The sequence below is a fragment of the Danaus plexippus genome, chromosome Z, assembly GCF_018135715.1.
Source record: "Danaus plexippus chromosome Z, MEX_DaPlex, whole genome shotgun sequence".
NCBI classification, from domain to species: domain Eukaryota; kingdom Metazoa; phylum Arthropoda; class Insecta; order Lepidoptera; family Nymphalidae; genus Danaus; species Danaus plexippus.
The window spans coordinates 12,669,888-12,690,225 of NC_083559.1; the positions used below are offsets into that span (position 1 = coordinate 12,669,888).

Here is a 20,338-nt window from a genome sequence, read left to right on the forward strand (position 1 = left end):
CGAACAAATGTTAGCTATGTTCAGCCTTCGTAAAATATTCTCAATAATATTTTTTTTATTCTCAAGAGAAATTAATACAAAACTCCTTCGTGACAAACGCGGTCGTTGCGAGTGTAGCTTATCATAAAAAATAAATACACATCAACATTTCCTTTCTATTATTTATTTGCAGTTTGATTTTTTCATTAATAAGATTATATTACAATATAATAATTAATGATAATAATTATTAAAACTACAAGTCGATTGTGTTATTTAAATATATAACAAAATAATAATAATAATTATTATTAAAAAAAAAAAAAAGAAAACAACACTGCCCCGCCGGCGGATGGCCCGCCGTCCGGACATTGTCGCACCTCGCGTTATTTCTAACTCTCAGTGATAGATGACTATACAATGGTAAAATATAATAAAAAATAGTTACAATGTACATAATACGTGATCGCTAACTACGTTTGGTACTTCTATAGTATTAATATGTCACTGAGACAACATTGATGACCTTAGAATAATAACTAAAGCATATAATTAGCGCTAACAATACATACAAACACATGTTTAACTATTCTTTCATTAGGAATTGATTGCGATTATTGCAATGTCCTTATCCTTTGTACTGGACATTAGTTGTTAAATACTAAGCATCGATATCGATGAAAGAATTTATAAATAATGTTTGTAACAAAAATACATATATTTATCATTCGTAAAAATATATACTATAAAAAATATATACTATTACAAATGTTAAGATGATCCCGAAATTCGTTATATCTCTTAGATTGCTTGAGATGCTTTGGGGAACTTCAATTAATAAAGATCTCCTAGCATAATTTTTATAACACTACGATAGTTCACAAATGTCCCATCGATAACATTTATCACAACACTTTCGTTATCTCAAAGATCAAACACGATTAGATTTTAGGCGTATTTTAAAACATCGCAATAGCTACATAGCGAAACAACCGCAGTACTTATTTAACATATTTTACAATTATCTCTTAAGAAGACACGAATGAAAAATAAACAGCTTGATACATTATATATATAACCTTTTCTCAAATCTCAAACAGACTACCTTTCACACTTCTATATACGAAAAGCACAGAATAGTAAGTCAGTAAGGTAATTATTATTTCAATTCTGTAAGACTTAATTCAAAGTAACAAACATGCAATTCTTGACCGAGTGAACATGACAAGTGAATCAGTCGCACGAAGCCTGCTTAGAATGATGTGAATATAATTTGATAATAGTATACCTAATCGAGATTTCAAACAGAACTTACAAAGGACTTAGGACTAATTGTATGCTTTAGTTATTGTACTGAGATGATAACAATTCTTAGTCTAACTAGCAAGTGGTGGGAGGTTGGCAGGGGGAAAACTACGCGTAACGCTTGTACCCCACGTCGGTGCTATTATTTGTACGGTAATTGTGAAAAATATTCTTATTTATAAAGCATTAATTTGTGTTCTGACAATCATCCCGGCCCAACTCTACTACACCGCACCGTTGGATGTACTACAACAGCGAAAGCTAAGCGCCTAACTATATGTACGACCATCTAATGTCACTCAAGCTAAGTTACAGCTCACAAATCAATTCCATAGTGCTTCCATTCCGGTTATTGCTACCACCTTAGCGGTTTACGTCAGTGGTCATTGACAATTACAATTTGGAATACGGAATCATTATTTATTTTATATAAAAATATAACTACGGCCAATCAAAATGATTCTAAACTTTAATAATTTAAATCCTTTTAGTTATACTGATGTAACGTGTAGATATAAATGAAGGGTCATATCTGTTTGTCTCCATTAATGGCCACCGCTGCATTCATTACCATGGCCCTCTCAGTTTTTAAACAACTTGACGAAGTATAGTTAGGCTGTCTAGATTATTGTCATGTCTTGGTCTTAATGGGGGGGTGGGGAGGACAAAATCAATATGTTATACATTCCGTGTACATCACATAATCTACGGGGGATCTCTATAACAACGAAAGAAAAAAAAAATATAAAGCTTGACATTATATATAATTAAATAAATCATAGAAAATAAAATCGACGCCTAAATAAAAGATCGTTTATCAGCGTTATTGTCGAAACATTAACATACTCGTCCAACATATGTATATTGGACTATATATATATGTATGTATATATATATTAATGCCGAATGTCTCAATGTTTTAAAACACGTAAACAAAACCACCAACAGTGTCGAACACGAACGATCACGTAGTGTGATGATGGTCATAGACAATGTGATATAGAAAGGTACAATATAATTAACTAAATTTGGATATTTATGACTAAAATCGGAGTTAAATTAAGTTATATGTATTCATCTATACATATATGACTGGTAAGCTTAGTAGACAATACAATCATGTATTAGAACACTAAATAAAGTAAATATATATATATGTATATAGTACTTAGCGGTCGCTAGCTTCGGGCGCGGTCGACGCTGCAATGTACAAACACACACTCTCACCTTACAAAAGTAACAAACTTTGTATAATAGTTAAATATATATATATATATATATACATATATATGTATATATATATATTATTGTTCTTTATATACAAAACGCCGAGCCGCACCCGTCCCGACACCGTAAGGCAAATTGTGTGCTCTTTATGATACATATATACTTAATAATATTTACAAAACATAATCGGCAGTCCGTCAGACAACATACAATACACAGCACCTGCGATTTATTTTATTATTTTTGATTCAATAAAGCGTGTTATGTAATCATTAAAATCTACAAAAAAAATATTCTAACACAAGCATAAATACATTTTGAAACGGTAAAAAAATTTTATATCCAACACCTGTTATATAGATAAAATAATTTTTCTAGGCCAAAGACAAACACCTTCCAGTCGCTTTTTTTTTTTAAACTTTTAAAATACAAATATATGCAAAAAATGGCGTCTAAATTAAAAACTAATGATATGAATATATAAATTTTGACTATCTAATATTATAAATAAATTATATAATCTGGCCGTCAGTGACAAGCGTGTGGGCGGGCGGGCGCGGCGCACTATTTAATGCCTTCGTCAAATATCGTCGTTTATCTTAGGAGTACGCTTTGCTGATCGTACGAACGTAGCAAGACAAAGATTACCTTAGAAATATAGACGACGTCCTAAAATGGTCTCATATATGAAATTGTTCAATCTTGAACTTATTTATATGGAATCAAGATGAAAAATTCACTAAAACCGCTATGAAAAAACTTACTTTATACTACATAATATACAAGATTACTTCAATATAACTACATGTATTCAATTTTATCATCTACCACACTTCGCTCCGTTGACTTATCGCCTGGTGCACTCTCCAATTGGACGGTCTGATTAACATTGGTACTAAATACTCCATCCTTATATATATTTTGTTGAAATCATATCAAATTTATATATATAATATATATAATCGTTGTAATGTTATAATTCAAATGTCCGTCACAGTTAAATCAGCGGAGCTCAGTGTATATTAATATTAAATTTCTATATAAAAAAAAAGCGTCTCATGCATCACTGTTACACCATTTAAACATCACTCAGTAAATCGCAAATAACTTTATCAAGATACAAATATGCAATCCGTCAGCGGATCACGAACACTTATGAACAACTCGCTCTTCAGACATCGCTCATTGTACGTCAATTGTGATAATCAGAAAGAAATAATAATAATAATAGAGTTAAATAATATTAATAATAGTAATAATAATTAAAATAATTGCTGGAAAACACACTAATAATAACGGCGTGCTACAAACTTAATATTGTAAAGTATAGGAAACGCCCTCCCGGACCCTATTAATTCGCTAAAACAAATACTGACGTATTTTTGGAAGACTTAAAGAAATAAAATAACAAAAAAAAAAATTAAAGAATAAAGAGGACATATATATATGTATCCCAAACTAGAATACATTGAAGTCGTTAACATCTATAATGATAGCAAAAATTCAAGTTATACATAATACATTGTGATCGTGTGAGTACAGGTGATTTAATATATTCAATGCAAAGCTGCGACTCTTAATGGAATGAAATAAATTGGGAGGGCTGCAGTCTCAGTAAGGTATGGTGTTATAGTGACACGAGCTAAAATGGTTCATATTACTGGCGCTGGATACCATCGATGTGCAGGGAGGATGATCCCCTTTTTAATGTCACATTCATAATAATCAATATATTAAAAAAAATTATAATGTCAGAGCTATAATTTTATTTAATCTATCAGCATGATTTATAAACGCCATATGACATAAAATGCTTGACTTAGCGTATGAATGTCACCTCGCCATCACGATAACGACGTGTGAAATTTAAAATCACAACATTAATGATATAGTCCGATTTAAACTTCATGCGTGTTATGATTCGTGGGGGTGTGTGTGTGTATGATGTTAGAGGGAGCCGGCCGGGAAACTGGCCGACGAGTTGCTGTGGGCGAGGGACAGCATCGACCCGGAGAGTGACTGCTCCTCCTCCCCGTAACCCTCCCTGCTACCTTCGGCGATCGCCATTGCACTGCGGTCATATATAAAACAAGAAAATCAAATAAAAACAACATTACCACTGATTAAAACGTCAATAAAATGCATTGAAGATAATGTCAGTGACAATTTACATAATTTTAATTCATTCGCATATATGGTACACAGATTATAAATAATTTTCACAACGGCTTTTATTGTATAAGTTCCAAAAAAAACTACTGCTATATGAAATAATAAATCGTTGTATTTAATGTGTAAAAAAAACGCTAAAAATGCAATACCGACCTCAAAACCAACTAAATATATTAAGGAATTACAATACATGATGATGCCTAAGAGTAATTTTCCAATACAATCGTCACGCTTTAATGGTATTATACAAATGTATGCCTGTGAAGTCCTGATATAAATTGTATATAATGATAATATTGACCTGAATCCAAGTCTCGCGCTCTCGTTGTCGAAGTGATCGAGGTCTCTCTCGTGCCGCTCGTGCAACATGCGAGTCCTCTCCGCTCGTTCAGCGACAAACTGACCACACTCGCACTCCATCTAAATCAAAATAAATAACTCTTAGTATTATATTTAGTTAATGATGACAGTATTGAATAAAATCTCATATAGGAATGAGCATCGTCGCTACAATCGTAATAGTTAGTATATTAATTACCTTTTGCTCTAACAGCGCCCTCCTGACAGCGACTCTCTCCTCCAGCTCCCGTCGCTCTCTGTTCCTCTGAGCCTCCGCCTGCATCTTACTCTTGCTCTGGTAGGCCGTCAACATATCCAGCTCGTGTTCCAACTGCATCTTCAATTGCTGGCACTCCATCTGTATGACAATTTTACATGGTGAAGGTATAGAATATATATACAATGTAGACTTTATTAAATAAAATGCTGTTGTTTTGGACGTTTCGATTAGTTTTAAGTAATCGTTATCCCTTGCAGGCGTGTTAAAATGTAGAATAATAAAATTATGTAAAAATCACTTAAATATAATCCCTGAAGACTTACATATAGTCATCATTTACTATTCTCTTTACAGTCGAGCTGTTTCATAGCCATATAAGATTCGTTATCTTTATGATACGGAGTAAATTATTGTTAATTCATTTTTAATTGCTATATTATGTGGGCCCGTTTAAAAATTCAATAAATTTTCCCTCCACTCACCATTTGGCTCTCATCAAGGCGCACGGTCTGTTTCTGCAACATCTCGCTAATACTCTGATCATACTGTTCTCCTAACAACACGAGCTTGCGACGCTTCTCATCCTTCAGCGATTTGATGACTTCCTTTTGTTGCTCCTGGACAACAAAAATCTCTTCATAACAACCATGACACTTACGAATTTTGTCACATAGACGACTATAAGAATGTGGTGCAGGAATTAAAAAAAAATTCTATATATTTTTGTAAAAATGTATAATAATATAGTGTGTATGTTACCTTAGGTGTCATTTGCAAGATTTGTGCTTTGAGTGCTTTGTACTGGCGCGTTTGTATCTTGCAAGTCTCACGGAACTGTTTGCGGATCAGCATTTCTTTTTGCTGTAAATGTACATAATGTTAGAAACGTTTAAACAACAAACTAATAAATATTTATAGTATAAAATCTATTTGTCTCGGAATGTATATGAAAAACGATAAAAACATATTATAGTTCTATATATATTCTCATATTTTAGTTATCCCAACCGTTTGTTGGCGTTGTAGATGATTAACCAAGTGTGAATTTTTTTTGCTCTTTATATTAGGAATTTGCACATTTATTGGTCGTTATATACATACCTTAAGACTCTTGGGCTGTTGTTTGAGTTGCAGCGCGTGTTTCTTCCTGAGCTCATGTTCAGCTCTCTGCATATAATCCCTCTGATTGGCCAACTCGGTCGCGTGCTGGTTGGACAATTGTTCCTCCCTGCCACGGATATGTATTAACATATATTATATACCTATTGATTTACATATATATACGTAAATATTTATATATGTAGTTCATCGAGTGAATAGAAGTAAAAATGAATATTCAAAAATTATATGACGATTATTGTCATATGGCAAATTCATTGAAAGTCACTTATGATAGGTAACCAAATATAACATAATAAGCAAAACAATGTTTAGCAATAACAAAATTTCGATGACTGTAACTAAGACGTCTGTTATCTGAATATTTTTTGACAATTTTCTTAATATAAAAATTACCTGAGAGCATGTACGCCCTTCTGTTGTCTGTACTCCAACTCCTGAGTCTTCTCGTGATGACGTAACAGCATTGCATGCGCCTGCTCCAACTGAGTCTGACGCTTGTTTAACTCCTGTGAACAAATATCATAGTTACAAACTGAAGTGGCAGCAGAGTATACATATGCTCATTACTGAGGATCATTATATTAAAACATATGGCGATATTCTTTATTACTATCTGAATTTTCATATAAATATCACGTGAATTGTTCGTTGCAATGTCGTTACCTCTCTGAGTAGTTCCTGTTCCTTATGATGCAGGGCCAGCATTCGTCTCCTCCTGAATCTTCTCAGTTCCAATTCGAGGTATTCTCGCTGAGAGCGCACCAAACGCGCCTCCTCTGCCGCCTCCGCCTGCTTCAGATTGTCCTTATGGGACCTTTGGAAAGAATATTTATATTTATTAATATATTTATATTACGAAATTCAGATTTGACCGCTGCTAGAAATATGAAAACAGGTGCTGACTGAGAATTATCAACAATAATGTTTACATACTAATAAATCTAATTAAAAATAAGTCAACCCTATTACTTAAAGTAAATGGACTGAATTAAAAATTTCTGTATGGAACGATAGAATTAAAAACGATATAGTACTTATGAAGGCAAACAAAGCAAGTTCTTAAATTTCGTGACTACTATGGGTAATGGTTCACGTTATTCTGGACGAGTTTTTTTATACCGCATTTTAACAAGCATTGGCAATGAATGAGACTCACAAACCAATATCAATCAATCAATGTAAATGAGTTATTAATGAATATCAACTCACTGTAATGTAGCATCCCTTTGCCGTTTGGGCGTGGCGTCGTCCATACTCAATTCCTTTTTCCACCTCTCCTTATTCGCCTTGTACTCTCTCTTGCGCTGTGTCTCGAAGGCTTTCCTCTCTTGTTCTTGGCGTGATGTTATATCCTTTATCAGCTTCTTCTCGGCTGTCGAATTCTGTTTCTGTTTCCGTTCCAGCTCTTGAGCGTGTTTAGTCTGTGTATTTATAATTTGTTATTATTACATTTCTTACAAGATAATATTGAGTTAATATAGAAGGCTGGTTGAAATACTATATACAGATAGTGAATTACCTATATTGTTAACTGAATAACAGAGTCAAGTTATAACCTGCAAGTCTATGTTCGTGTTTAGTTTATTGTAATATAAGCTCACCTGCAGCCTTTCCAGGTCTCTAGACAGCTGTTGCAGCAGCGAGTCATATTCACGATCGAGCTGCGACTTATGAGCCTCGACGTCCGCCTTACAGCGCTCCTCCAACTTGAGAAGTGCAGCCTGATGTTCGCGACGCATGCGTTTATAGCCGGACATCTGTTCATGCATTTCCTGTAATAAAACAGTTAATATATAAGTAGCTTTTATAACAGCTAGAGCTCATTCGTTTTTCTTATTTAGTTGGAAAATATTGTATAACAATAATAAAGATAAATTTTAATGAAAATACCCGATATAATAATAAAAAACTGTATGTCTTCACCTTTTTAAATGTGAAGAGATACTAAGTGGGTTATTGGACGATGCGTTAAAATGGCGTTAAGACGGTGTCATCTACATCGTCTAATAACAAGTACAATAGAATCTGGCTCAATACCAAAACTAAAAATACATGTTTCATTATGCAATTTGGCCTGTCTGCTATATAAATGTTAATGTATATACAATTAACAGCTTTTGTGTTTATAGAAAATTGAATAAAAAATATATTGATGGCAATTGTCTGTTTTTAAGGGAAAGTAATATAGTTACCTGATTATGCTCCTTTTGCTGTTTTGTGACAATGCTAGTAGTCCGTATAGTAGCAAAGTTGTTCGCACCGTGTTCGGACACGAGAGATATAGCGGCACAAACGTTGTTGCTTACACCTAAAAATTGAATAATGTACTAATTGTAATATGAAGGAGTTATGTATCAGAAAATTTACATTATTTATTATATATATATATATATATATATATATATATATATATATTGATACTATATTATTTAAATTATGAAAGTGGCTCACGTCTTCTCTGCGTGTTTCTATTGTCGTCGCCGCTGTCCTGTTGCCACGTGGAGGGCGCGTTAACGTACTCCCTGTATTCTAGAGCCTGGCGTTCCCTCTCCCTTTCCCTCTGAGCCTCCCGTATCGCCTCCCGATTCGCGTAATCATCGCCGTAATCGTCACACAGGGAATCCCTGTTCGCGTAATCACGTAGAACTTCCCTGTTCACGTAGTCGTCGTGGGAGCCCGGTATAGGGCTCTCGTCTCTGCGTACGAAACAGCTACATAAGTAAAGGCAACGCTTGCGATCTCTGAAATTAAGGGTGCTATCTGATGCGTGTACTACAGTTCGTGATGGTGAAGCGGTGTGAAATAGTTTGTTATGCGATGTGTTAGTCATGATACAGAGATGGTTTAGTGCTGTTGTAGTTGTATTACATATTATATAAAACAATATTATGTTTATATTAATTTATTTTTTCATTTAAAATTTTTAACCAAACAGTTTTATTGTTCACTTTAAAATATTAAATAATAAAGCAGAACGATTGAGATCTTAGGATATAAAAAAAAAAAATTGTCAGTACCTGGTGGGGTGGGCTGGTTGGTGGTTGTATTGCTGGTATTGCTGCTGTTGCTGATTGTGATTAGCGTTCAGCTGTAAACAAGTGTAAGGTCATGATATTGTATCGAGTGATATGTTGCTTTCATAACAAGGAACTTATATAGTAGTACGTGTGTATCATTTTATTCTTAAGGACTTTTTTTTCATATGTTTAATAACAAAACCTAACTATCGTGTGTTAATTATCTTATTAAAATTGTTCATAACAGAATGTTGCCACTAGATGAACTTATATTACTAAATGTACATTAATGAAAGACAATATATTTTATACGATTGTTTTAGGAAACGTACCAATCTTAATAGTGTCATTTTTGTAAGACACTTTTGATTATAATAGCAACATAAGATTGCAGATTTAAATCAGTCATAGTTACGACTGGTTTATATGTGTTTGAGATTATGAATAGTATTGTATATGTACGTACCGCGATAGGCCTGCGCCGTAGACTGCCTGACGAGGAACTCTGACTGGATGCCCCGGCCGCACTGTGCTCTGATGTAGCGGAATTGGATTTGGAGCTATCTCCACCCGAACGCTCCTCAGCCGTCTCTTCATTATCACCTGACGATACCAAACGATAATCATGATCATAATATTATATATACATGAAATGTTATCAGTTAGGAAGTGAATACAGGGAGGTAATAGAGTATTAATAAGTTACCCATAGCGCTCTCATTATCGGCGTCCACCATGAGTATTTTCTTCATCTTCCTGTAATTCAAATTGTCTAGATCCCTCACAGCCGCTTTTGTTCTCTGTATAAGGTCGACCAGAACGTTCGGTGATCTCGGCCGCGTGATGTAAGGGTGGGACAGAAGTTTGGTAGACGACGGACGATCCTGTGGATTCTTTTGTAGGCACGCCTCCACGAAGTAACGGAATGTATCGGTCCATTCAGGTGCCTAAAGTATAGAGCGAATGTTAACAAATAATTAACTACATATTACTTATACGAATTAATTTTATGAGCTCGGTTAAATTTACCAAAAAGTTACAAAGGTATTTATTATGAAAGCTGATAAAGATTTTGAGTTATAAATACTTAACCTATTAAATCTAACCGAACCGATGGTAAGTGTATGATGACGACATCAACTTACTTGCAATGGAGGTGAATCGTTCTGCGCGATATGGTACAAAGCGGACATGGCGTTCATGTTGAAATACGGAGGCTTCCTCTCAGCCAGTTCAATGCACGTTATACCGAGCGACCACACATCAACCTGACACCAAGAAATTGTATTATGTATCACAAAAATACTAAGCGTATTGTAAATATAAGTTATCTGTTGAATAGAAATTATCAAAGCAGGTTTTATATTAACCTTTCCATCGTACTGGCCCTCGTCCATGGCGAGGATGACCTCCGGCGCCATCCAGTAGGGAGTGCCGACAAAGCTGTTGGCTGGGCACTTGATGCTGGCGCTGCCGAAGTCAGCTAGCTTTACCGTCCCGTTCTCCGTCAGTAGGATATTACCAGCCTTGATGTCGCGATGGATCCGCCCCAAGGAATGCAAGTAAGACAGACCGCACACGACGCCCTCGCATATCGCAGCTATCTCCTCCTCGCGCAGAGGACGCTTGTGAACCTGGTGGATTCATTCGAACATGATTAATTAAATAAATTATTATATAAGCTGGACGGTGCTCGTTCAGTCCTTACCATCTAAGCAAATGCATACAGAATTCTGTTTTTTTATATTATCATACTAATAATAATATTACAAAAATTGTCTGTATGTGTCTGAATATCATTTTGGGTATTAAATCCTATGTACGTAGCCGTAGCGACCAACAACTATTACATAGGTTAGTTTTTGTCACCAGAATTCCGAGGAACCAGGACCAAAGCCCGGATAAAAACTGGTTGCATGAATGTTGTTGGGGAGAAGGAGATAGCACCAGACCTGTTTAGTCTCACAGACTACCTTCATTTTGCTGCCTAATTATGTTATAAATAACGTTATTGGTCTCAATATTATCAAATTAAAATTAGACTTTATTTCTAATTAATTCAAGTTTACATATTGCAGTGACATGATAACTTTCGATTGAAACAAAGAGTCAAAAAATATACATATTATATCAAACAGAAAATTTCTAGAAATTATAAAGTATCAAGTGCTAGGGAAAAATTTCATATATTTATTAATTAAATTGTAACAATAGCTTTGATAATAATAATAGCCATCTGTCTAGTGATATAGCGTGGCGTATAGTTTATTGTTTCAAGAGCTTCTTGGAGTTATATTAATGGTTCATTTAGAGTAAGTGCCTTGACATCATAAGTAGCTGCGTTGAGCTTATTTTTTACTTCTTTAAATGCTTTTCTGTTAACTTAAAGACGATCCGGTTCTAAAGATGAGTATTCACTATATGTCAACTAATTGTGTTCACTGCTCATTAATTTAAGGATTACTGGTGTATTATTTCATTACTTTCTTTGTTGTAACGAAAATTTTATAGGAGAAATTAAACCGGAACCACTGATTACTTTTTGATGAATGTCAGTTGAACATTTATTGGTCTGGCCACTAAGTATGAGAACCCTACGTCTCTTATTTGTCTGATACGTGTGTCTATGGTTCGAAATATTATTGTATATTTTTGTTGGGAAAACAATTTTTTTTTTCTGGATTTTTGTTTCTGGATTAAGCTCAGGTTTTTTTAACTTGAAAAATATTTTTCACTAACTTTTTCTCATTTTTTTTCCTAAAAACGGTCTATCTCTTCCAGTTGTTTTATTTTAGATATATTTTTTTTATTTTTTTTAACTTATTTTAGTCGGTTGACATCTAAGTAAATTTATAAGTAATTAAAAAACCTGACTTTTAGTAGAAATTATAATTTGGGATATTTGATAGTAAAAATTACAATACCATGTGTCTTGTTACCCTCCAAATAAATAAACCTTTCTTCATAATTTTCACACTAACTTGTTAATGAACTGATACATCCAACATTTTATTTCTGTTTTTGAAACTACCTTCTTTATACTCCCTTAGTCTTCATTAAAGCTACATTATTTTTTATATTTGTAAAACTTAAATATTAAAATTCAACTTTACTGGTCATTAAACTTAAAACTTCGATGAAACATTGTATATATTTTTTTTTTCAATTAATATTTTATCTCACAAAATTATTACACGTATTTAATCTTTATTGAGATCTTATCAAATGTAAATATATTATATATACAGAATAAACGGAACACCAATATTAGGGTATAACACGCATTCGTTGATATTAAATCATAATAAAATTCAAAGAAAGCTCCGAGCCCGCGTACGTCGAAAGCTCTCTTTTGTTCCGGTGTAAAGTAAACAGGAAGTTCTCCAACATTACAATATTAATAATTACGTCATTAGCACGTTACGCGCGCGATCTGTGAATAAATTACTCATGGACAGATAGCAGAAGCATTTCTTGCCACTTGACATGAATTTTATATAGACACTTACAATGAGATGACTTATTAATCAATTGACATATAACATAAATACAGATTATACAGAACGTCCCCTAACTTGAGAAGGAGAGGTTGCGAGATTAAGAGATAGAACTGTCATAGATATAAAAAAATATATTTACCGCGCATAGAAGTCTTAGAATACTTATTTTTTTTTTTATAAAAAAAAATCCTTGCAATGTTAAAATTAAACCTATTATATATAAGAATTTTATTATAAAAAAAAAAAAAATAGGATACTTGAAATGTATGTATCAATTCCACGATCTGTTATCAGTGTTTAGTCAAGTTTTCTATAAACGTTAAACACCCCGGATATTGATAAAACCGTAAATGATATAATATTACAGCAGTGATTGTGAGATGACTCAAAAGCTCGCCACACCACTGTCAAATCACGAATCCTTCTCAGAAACAAATGACCTCATTTGTATCAAATAAATAAATTTCAAGTTACGTTAAAATCAATGCATTTTTACAAATATAAATCATTCGATCTTTGAACATATTAATAATAACTATAATTCTCGCTTTTGCTGTATATAATATTAAATTAACAGTAGTAAATCATCCCAATCAGTATAGGCTCATTTATGCTTTCAGCATTGTAAGACTGACTTCATTAAGACAATATTTAAAAATTTCTTTTTTTTTTATAAAACAGATATCATACAACGGCACAATAACTTAAAGCTTAGTCATAAAAATTGTCCGTTTCCTAAATGAGAATTATGAAGTTAGCATGGAAGACAGAAAAAAGAATTTCAACTGTGACATGTAAAGTACTAATTACAATGATTTGAAAATAGATATGGTTATCCCAATGTTATTTCCCTAATAAATAATAAAAAAAACAAATGATAATGTTTGTTTATTTAACTTTAAATACAAAAGCTAAAAACTGATTAAGTCAATTTAAATGATATTCAACGTATGGGTCAATTTTTGTACCAAGAATAATAAAGAAAACATGTACAATCATCATACAATTACAACAATATATTCTAAAATTATTGTAAAATAATACAACAAATGTTTTGTGTTGCTGTGTTAATATAACAAGTAAAAATTTGTACCTCAATAATGTCAGAAGCCGAGCCGACACAGTACTCCATGACCAGCCAGGCGGTGTGCTCCCGTTTGTAGCAACCCTTGTATTCTATAGTGTTCGGGTGATCCAATTGCTTGAGAAACCTGTGTAACAATTATAATTTAGTAAATAGTCAATGAAACATCTTTCCATCTCTTTTACTCCTTGTATTCTGCCTGGACATGTAACTAATTTTATATATTTGATTTTAACATCAAATAACTATATTAACATAACATATACTTCTTCAGCAAATTATTATTTACAACGCATAGTCACATAGTGACACCACACTCCAATACTTATTGAAATATTGTGTGTATAAACTTTAAATTTCATTTCAATATTTAACACCTGCTTCTTATTTAATTATTATTATAGAAAAATACTCCCAGCCTAGATAGAAATGAATGTAATACCAATGACAAGTATGATAATGATCCAGACTTAAAAATAATTTATTTGGACCCATAATTTTTGATCTGTAATATTGTTGTGATGTAACAGTTTGTATCGGAACGAATAAGACAAACATCACACATTTTAAACCTAATACAACTTACATAATGGTAATAACGGCACTGACTTTGTTAGTTAGAAAACTATTGCTACTTGAACTTTAAAAAATTATTCAGATCGATCTCCTAATGGTTTGATTTCACATTTACACTCATTTGCATGTTGCATTTTTAATGTATATAATTCTTTAATAAACAGCTTACTTTATCTCTTTCAAGATGTCCTGCCATTTCTCTTCACTCTGCTTCCCGAGGTAGGACATCTTCTTGATAGCTACTATCTCTTTGGTGAGATTGCAACGAGCATAGTACACGGCTCCGAAGGAGCCATGACCAATCTCACGGAGATCTTCAAAAATCTTCTCTGGATCATGTTTGCTGAATAACTCCGCAATGTCCGGATCCTTCAAACTTCCCGGACGTGGCATCTTCCTCTGTGAATATTACTAAGTTAAGATGAAAAAGAAATGCAAAGATTTTTAATCTAGTATTCTTTTAACATAATTAAGCTAATAATTTTCATTCGCAATATATAAACATAAAACACTTATTGCTACTAAGATAAATTTTGACATGTAGCCTTTACACTTCTTAACATATAGTAATAAATATTAAAAACCTGAAAATATGTTTATTTGGTAGCACAGGACATTCATTATGCATTTAAGAAATTAAATGCAATTTTTTTTTTTTATATTTCATAAATATTGATTGTATGATTTAAAAAATGGTGTATTTGGTTTCATTGAGTTAAATAAATGTTGGAATATGAATTGTTTGATTAACTAGAAGTGTTTTTAAATGTATCTAGAAGAAACGACATCATTAAAAATGGCTTAAGAGGTTCCAATGTCTGTGGATGAATGCAAGTCACTTAAGATTTAATAGTAATTAAATTACTTAGTGAGGTGTTCATAAGAATTGTTCTCAATGTTACATTAACGATAATTTTGTTAAATTATATTGTCAATATTCTATAGATCATTATATAATCTTTTGAAAATTAATAAATATTTCATCAATGTATGTTGATTGATGAGATATTACGCATATAAATAGCTGTTACTCTCCATTACAGCAGATCAAATGTGATAATATGTTTTCTAAATAAATAGAGCAAAAACTCAAACTAGAGCTGAGAATTAGAAAATTATGGTTAAGAATAATAAAAATAATTAATTCATACCTGAATATTGATACTGTTTAAATTGGTAACAAAACAATTTTGATACAGAGTTTAAAAGGAATTTTATAATACATTCATTGGTAATGGGTTTAAGTACTCGTGAAAAAAAAAAAAACAATTAAAGTATTGTAATTAATAACACTGAATATTTTTGAGGTTCTCATCAGAATATAATTTATATATTCTATTTCATATACTAGTCTTTATTGATAAATCACTCATAGAATGTCTTATGTCATTTTGAGTAATTATATAAAATAAAATCTTATAAGACCCATATGAATAAAGCTATATGCTTTGTGGTTGTTAAAGTTAAGCAATTTATTTGGATCTTAACTTTGGAATTCTACAAAGAGAGTGCTAGTATTCACTATGTCATGGACTTCTTATATACATAATATGTACCAATTAATAATATAAAAGGAAAAACATACTGCTTGTGCCAGCTGCAAGCCAGCTATGTCCGTCAGTTAATTAAAACGAATCTACTGCCTCGGGCCATCCTCCGCACCCGCTATCTGCAACAGTCGGAAACGACACCGATAACAGGCCACGCCAAAACTCAACTCATTAGTTTAATTAAAAAAAGATGTAACCGCAACAAATCTAGCATTCATTTATAAATTAATAAACATAGTTTATACGCAAAAGCCTCAAAATTAATCTAATTAAACATTAACTCCTGACAATTCACAACCAACCTACCTCTAGGTATCCACAATCCCAACCCAACACTAATGCACTCCCGGAAAAATCGAAGCTGCCGCAGTCGTCTCTCACATTTATTAATATAAATATTACCCTTTTAAGCCCCTTACGAGGATTAAAAAAGAAAATATTGCGAAATACTTGGCACTTACAATACAAAATTTCGCCTCAAAATGGCGTTGGGGTAAAGTATGCGATGATAGCTTTTTGTTTTATAAGGCACACACTTTAAAGTTGTCTATCACTTGCTCCACTCACATAAAGTTAATAAATAATCATTTATCATTTATAATAAGCATTTGATATAAATGTTTAGTCGAAATTTTATTGAAAACTATTTACAACTTTCTCGTACTGGAAAATAATCTCACTCTGTGACTGTAGCCACAAGCGCCCTCTTTTATCGCATAACGAAAATTTGACATTTATATTTTTTCCTTAATGTAATTGTCTGCGCCAATAAGTTAATTTAGGTGTAGTGTGTCATAAAAAAGTGTTAAGTTAATTAATTTTACTATTCCTACAGTCTAAAAGTTAAATTCAAAATAATCAGACCATTATAATATTAAGAATTGGACACACTATGATATATTTTATTACATAATTGTTATAACAAAAGCGGTAGATATTTTTTTTAACTGCTATTGTTCAATTTTCCTTTTTGAAATTTTACAAATCCCAAATTTGTAAAATATTAATTACAAATATTTGAATAAATCAGTTAATAAAATAAGTAAGTTATTAAGTGTTATTTAAAATATGATTTTTTTTTTAACAACGTTGTTACAAAAACAATGGCTTTTATGGGTGTTTAATGAAATCTATCAATTTACATTGTAATGATTAGCACTAATTCTTCGATGATTGGGTAGTTTTCTAAAATGTGGAGTTAAACTAATTATTGAATTTAGTAGAATATTTGATGATCGTAAGTTGAAAATTATTTTGGTTTTATTGGATTTTAAGTCGTAAATTATAATTATAATGACAATATAAATAATTTGGAGTCTATTTGTTGAAATATCTGTACATTAAAACACTTCACTAAAATGAAAATATTTTTTTTCATATCACATTATATTATAGGACTCAGTCCTTAGTAGGAGTAGGAGTAGGAGTTTTTTTTTAAATGGACCTTGACAAATATATATATATTTATTCTATTTTTAATTAATTTTAATACGTAATAATTATGAAAAAATCTAATGAATTTTATATCTATAACATAATTTTATATAATCCTATAATATTATGTATTTTCAATGTCGTAAAGTGTTGCGAGCATTTATGCCAAATTTGACTGTTGTGATTTGTAGCTTGTCACAGTTATAGCGTGGTAACGTGTTGCAAGCCGTTGTTGTTTGGTACCGGGTGCATGTTAATTTCAGTTACATTGATTGTGACATAAACGTAGGTATATTTATTAATATTTAACTACACTATGTAGCTAACTTAATTACATAAATACCTTTATATATAGGAATACATTTATTTCCTTACAGACTTGAAATTTATCTTCTTTACTTGATGCAATCAAAATGGCGGTATTAACTTAGGCCGTTGGCAATTTTATTTTTATGATAATGCCTGGTTAGAGTTTGTTTTTTTCTATAACAATTAAAAGACAATATTTTGTTCTTGTTGCAACTAAGTTCAATAGTAAGCGTGTTGTGTGTAATTTGACGTAATAAACGATTTCTTGTTAACTCGACCACCGGTTTGTTAAGCTCGCAGTTTCATTAGAATTTTTATTATTATTTTATCTTGTAGATGGCTGATAAGAAAAAAGATGCTGAACCGGAGGGTGAGGAAGAATTTTCCGTAGAAAAAGTTTTAGATCGACGCGTTAGGAATGGAAAGGTTATATGAATTATTTATGGTTTTAAAAGCGCATTATGTTGTTTTTTCTCTTTTTTTAAATAACTATTTTTGCTAGGTCGAGTATTTTTTGAAGTGGAAAGGCTACAGTGACGAAGACAACACCTGGGAGCCTGAAGAAAATCTTGACTGTCCTGATCTCATACAAGCCTTCGAAGAGGCGCGAAAGAAGAAGGAAGCGGGTAATTGACATTTTTATTTTTATTAAAAATCATCATCTTCAAACCTGAATACATCTTTTTGACGAAGTTATACAGTTGGACAAGTCATTGTGTTTCAAGAAATTTTTTAAATATTGGAAACTAATTTTATGCATTCAAATGTGTTTTTATAAACATTTATACACCAAATATTACTCATTTAAATATATAAAATTTACATTTAGGATTTATTTCCATTATCACTTCATAGTGCCGATTAATTATAAGGACAAAATATCAATGAGAAACATTCAACCTTCGTATAAAGAAACTTTTGCAAAATTAAGTATTTATTCAATTAGGTGTTAATATGAAAACTAATATGATTTCTATTTTAATTCTACCTTCTGAATGTTTTATAGAATGTTAATGTTTTTACCAAAATTTAAAACCGTAATCACCTGATTTTTTTTTTTGTATAAATATTAATTTATAATATTGAGTGAGATGTGTTTTAATTTTATTTATATTAGAAAACACAAACAACTTTCTAATGAAATTTTTGATCAACCAAAATTATAAAAACTAATCGACAAAAAACTTTATCATGAAAATTAAAAGCTTACAAGTCTAGACAAATCATTGTGTTTATAATTTTAGCACATAAAATTGTGATAAGTGTTTTATTTTTCCAACAAAGTTTCGTATGTTTGATTTGCATAGTCTAATCAATGACTTAACTCAGGAGGCAAAGGACCCAGATCCGATAAGGATAAGAAAAGAAAATCTGCAGCAGCCACACCCGACTTAAAAGGTGCCAAGAAAGGGAAAACCGACGACAAAAAGACATCCGGCTTTGAACGTGGACTGGAACCAGAGAAGATTATTGGTATATCACTTACTTGTTTTTTGCTATATGTTTTCATAAGCTATGGTTTAAAATGATGAATCTTTCTTTGTATTTCATTCATAATATTTTGTTTTATGGTGTTGATTCTCATTACTTTACAAAAGTATTATTTGATAAAATTCACTTGTATGTTACAACAATTTATTTCTATTATTGTATATATAACAATGACACAATTTATTTTGTCCTTCCAGGAGCGACGGACAGCAGTGGAGAGTTAATGTTCCTTATGAAATGGCAAGGTACGGATGAAGCTGATTTAGTGCCGGCTAAGCAAGCTAATGTCAAGTGTCCACAGGTTGTGATACAGTTCTACGAGGAACGACTAACATGGCACACACCATCTGCTGACGAGGGAAATAATGATGATTAGGTTAATATAGTAAGAATTTCATTGTTCTGTTGTTTCATTACCTATTAATGGTATAAAATTGATTTTGATAAAGAAAATATAGTCGTGTTATAGTATATTTATCATTCCATAGAGACATTTCTAAATTAAATGTTACTGTCCATTTGTTATTGGAAGCAGTCCTCAATTGTTTTCAATATTATAAAATGTTTATTGCAGCATAATAAGAGATGTTATTATAAATCAGTGATAATGTATAGGTGTAAAATATGTGTCAAGTCTTTCCTTCTTTCTGGAGTTTTCTTGAAAATAAAAGCAGTTATTGTATTTTCAGCACATACATAAACAATCCTGCTGTAATTTAGTTTACTCTTCATATGCAAAAGAAGATTTGTGTTAGATATTTTCTTTAATTACAATGTTAGTACAAAAAAGAAAAAATTGATTATACAAAATTCTATCAAATTGAAATTCACATTATGTAATTATCTCTTTACTTACTAATGTATGTGAAGCTACATAGTACTAGAAAGAATACTATAATATTTTTCTCATAAGTATACAATTCATTAATAGGTTTAGGATATGTCTAATTTAAGTGTACAAGGCAATAAAGCGAATGTTGCCATATTGTGTATTTATCTTTTTCCTTCTATCC

At 31.9% G+C, this 20,338-nt stretch overlaps 2 protein-coding genes across 6 annotated transcripts; one reads left to right on the forward strand and one right to left on the reverse strand.

Annotated features, from left to right (window-relative positions):
• Positions 1 to 147: 147 nt before the first annotated feature.
• LOC116777971 (serine/threonine-protein kinase Tao) lies at positions 148 to 16,797 on the reverse strand. 4 transcript variants are annotated; one of them, XM_061526068.1, is made up of 21 exons: positions 16,553 to 16,797; positions 16,127 to 16,210; positions 14,711 to 14,940; positions 13,975 to 14,092; positions 10,752 to 11,015; positions 10,527 to 10,649; positions 10,088 to 10,328; positions 9,848 to 9,984; positions 9,382 to 9,452; positions 8,816 to 9,105; positions 8,557 to 8,672; positions 7,966 to 8,136; positions 7,574 to 7,785; positions 7,028 to 7,178; positions 6,758 to 6,870; positions 6,344 to 6,470; positions 6,002 to 6,103; positions 5,725 to 5,859; positions 5,222 to 5,380; positions 4,985 to 5,103; positions 148 to 4,582 (listed from the first exon to the last, which is right to left on the reverse strand). In XM_061526068.1, exons 3-21 carry the CDS (start codon positions 14,932 to 14,934, stop codon positions 4,459 to 4,461), a joined length of 2,997 nt encoding a protein of 998 aa, XP_061382052.1. In that variant the 5' UTR covers positions 14,935 to 14,940; positions 16,127 to 16,210; positions 16,553 to 16,797; the 3' UTR covers positions 148 to 4,458. The 4 variants fall into 4 exon arrangements, with proteins under 4 accessions (XP_061382052.1, XP_032527687.1, XP_061382051.1 ...); XM_032671796.2 differs by having other exon boundaries at positions 8,816 to 9,060; positions 16,398 to 16,797; XM_061526067.1 differs by having other exon boundaries at positions 16,398 to 16,797.
• Positions 16,798 to 17,674: 877 nt separating this feature from the next.
• Positions 17,675 to 20,310, forward strand: LOC116777972 (chromobox protein homolog 1-like). 2 transcript variants are annotated; one of them, XM_032671798.2, is made up of 5 exons: positions 17,675 to 17,810; positions 18,171 to 18,260; positions 18,337 to 18,460; positions 19,164 to 19,307; positions 19,523 to 20,310. In XM_032671798.2, the coding sequence occupies exons 2-5, from the start codon at positions 18,171 to 18,173 to the stop codon at positions 19,699 to 19,701; spliced, it is 537 nt and encodes a 178-aa protein (XP_032527689.1). In that variant the 5' UTR covers positions 17,675 to 17,810; the 3' UTR covers positions 19,702 to 20,310. The 2 variants fall into 2 exon arrangements, with proteins under 2 accessions (XP_032527689.1, XP_032527690.1); XM_032671799.2 differs by having other exon boundaries at positions 17,748 to 17,814.
• The last annotated feature ends 28 nt before the right edge of the window (positions 20,311 to 20,338 follow it).

Excerpts from the sequence above, each read along its gene's own strand:
- LOC116777971 (XM_061526068.1), bottom strand. The coding sequence starts at position 14,934 with ATGCCACGTCCGGGAAGTTTGAAGGATCCGGACATTGCGGAGTTATTC. Across the intron at positions 10,329-10,526 it reads ACGATTCACCTCCATTGCAA|GCACCTGAATGGACCGATAC; the intron begins GTAAGTTGATGT and ends TCTATACTTTAG. Across the intron at positions 5,381-5,724 it reads GCCTTGATGAGAGCCAAATG|ATGGAGTGCCAGCAATTGAA; the intron begins GTGAGTGGAGGG and ends ATTGTCATACAG.
- LOC116777972 (XM_032671798.2), top strand. The coding sequence starts at position 18,171 with ATGGCTGATAAGAAAAAAGATGCTGAACCGGAGGGTGAGGAAGAATTT. Across the intron at positions 18,261-18,336 it reads GACGCGTTAGGAATGGAAAG|GTCGAGTATTTTTTGAAGTG; the intron begins GTTATATGAATT and ends TATTTTTGCTAG. Across the intron at positions 19,308-19,522 it reads GGAACCAGAGAAGATTATTG|GAGCGACGGACAGCAGTGGA; the intron begins GTATATCACTTA and ends TTGTCCTTCCAG.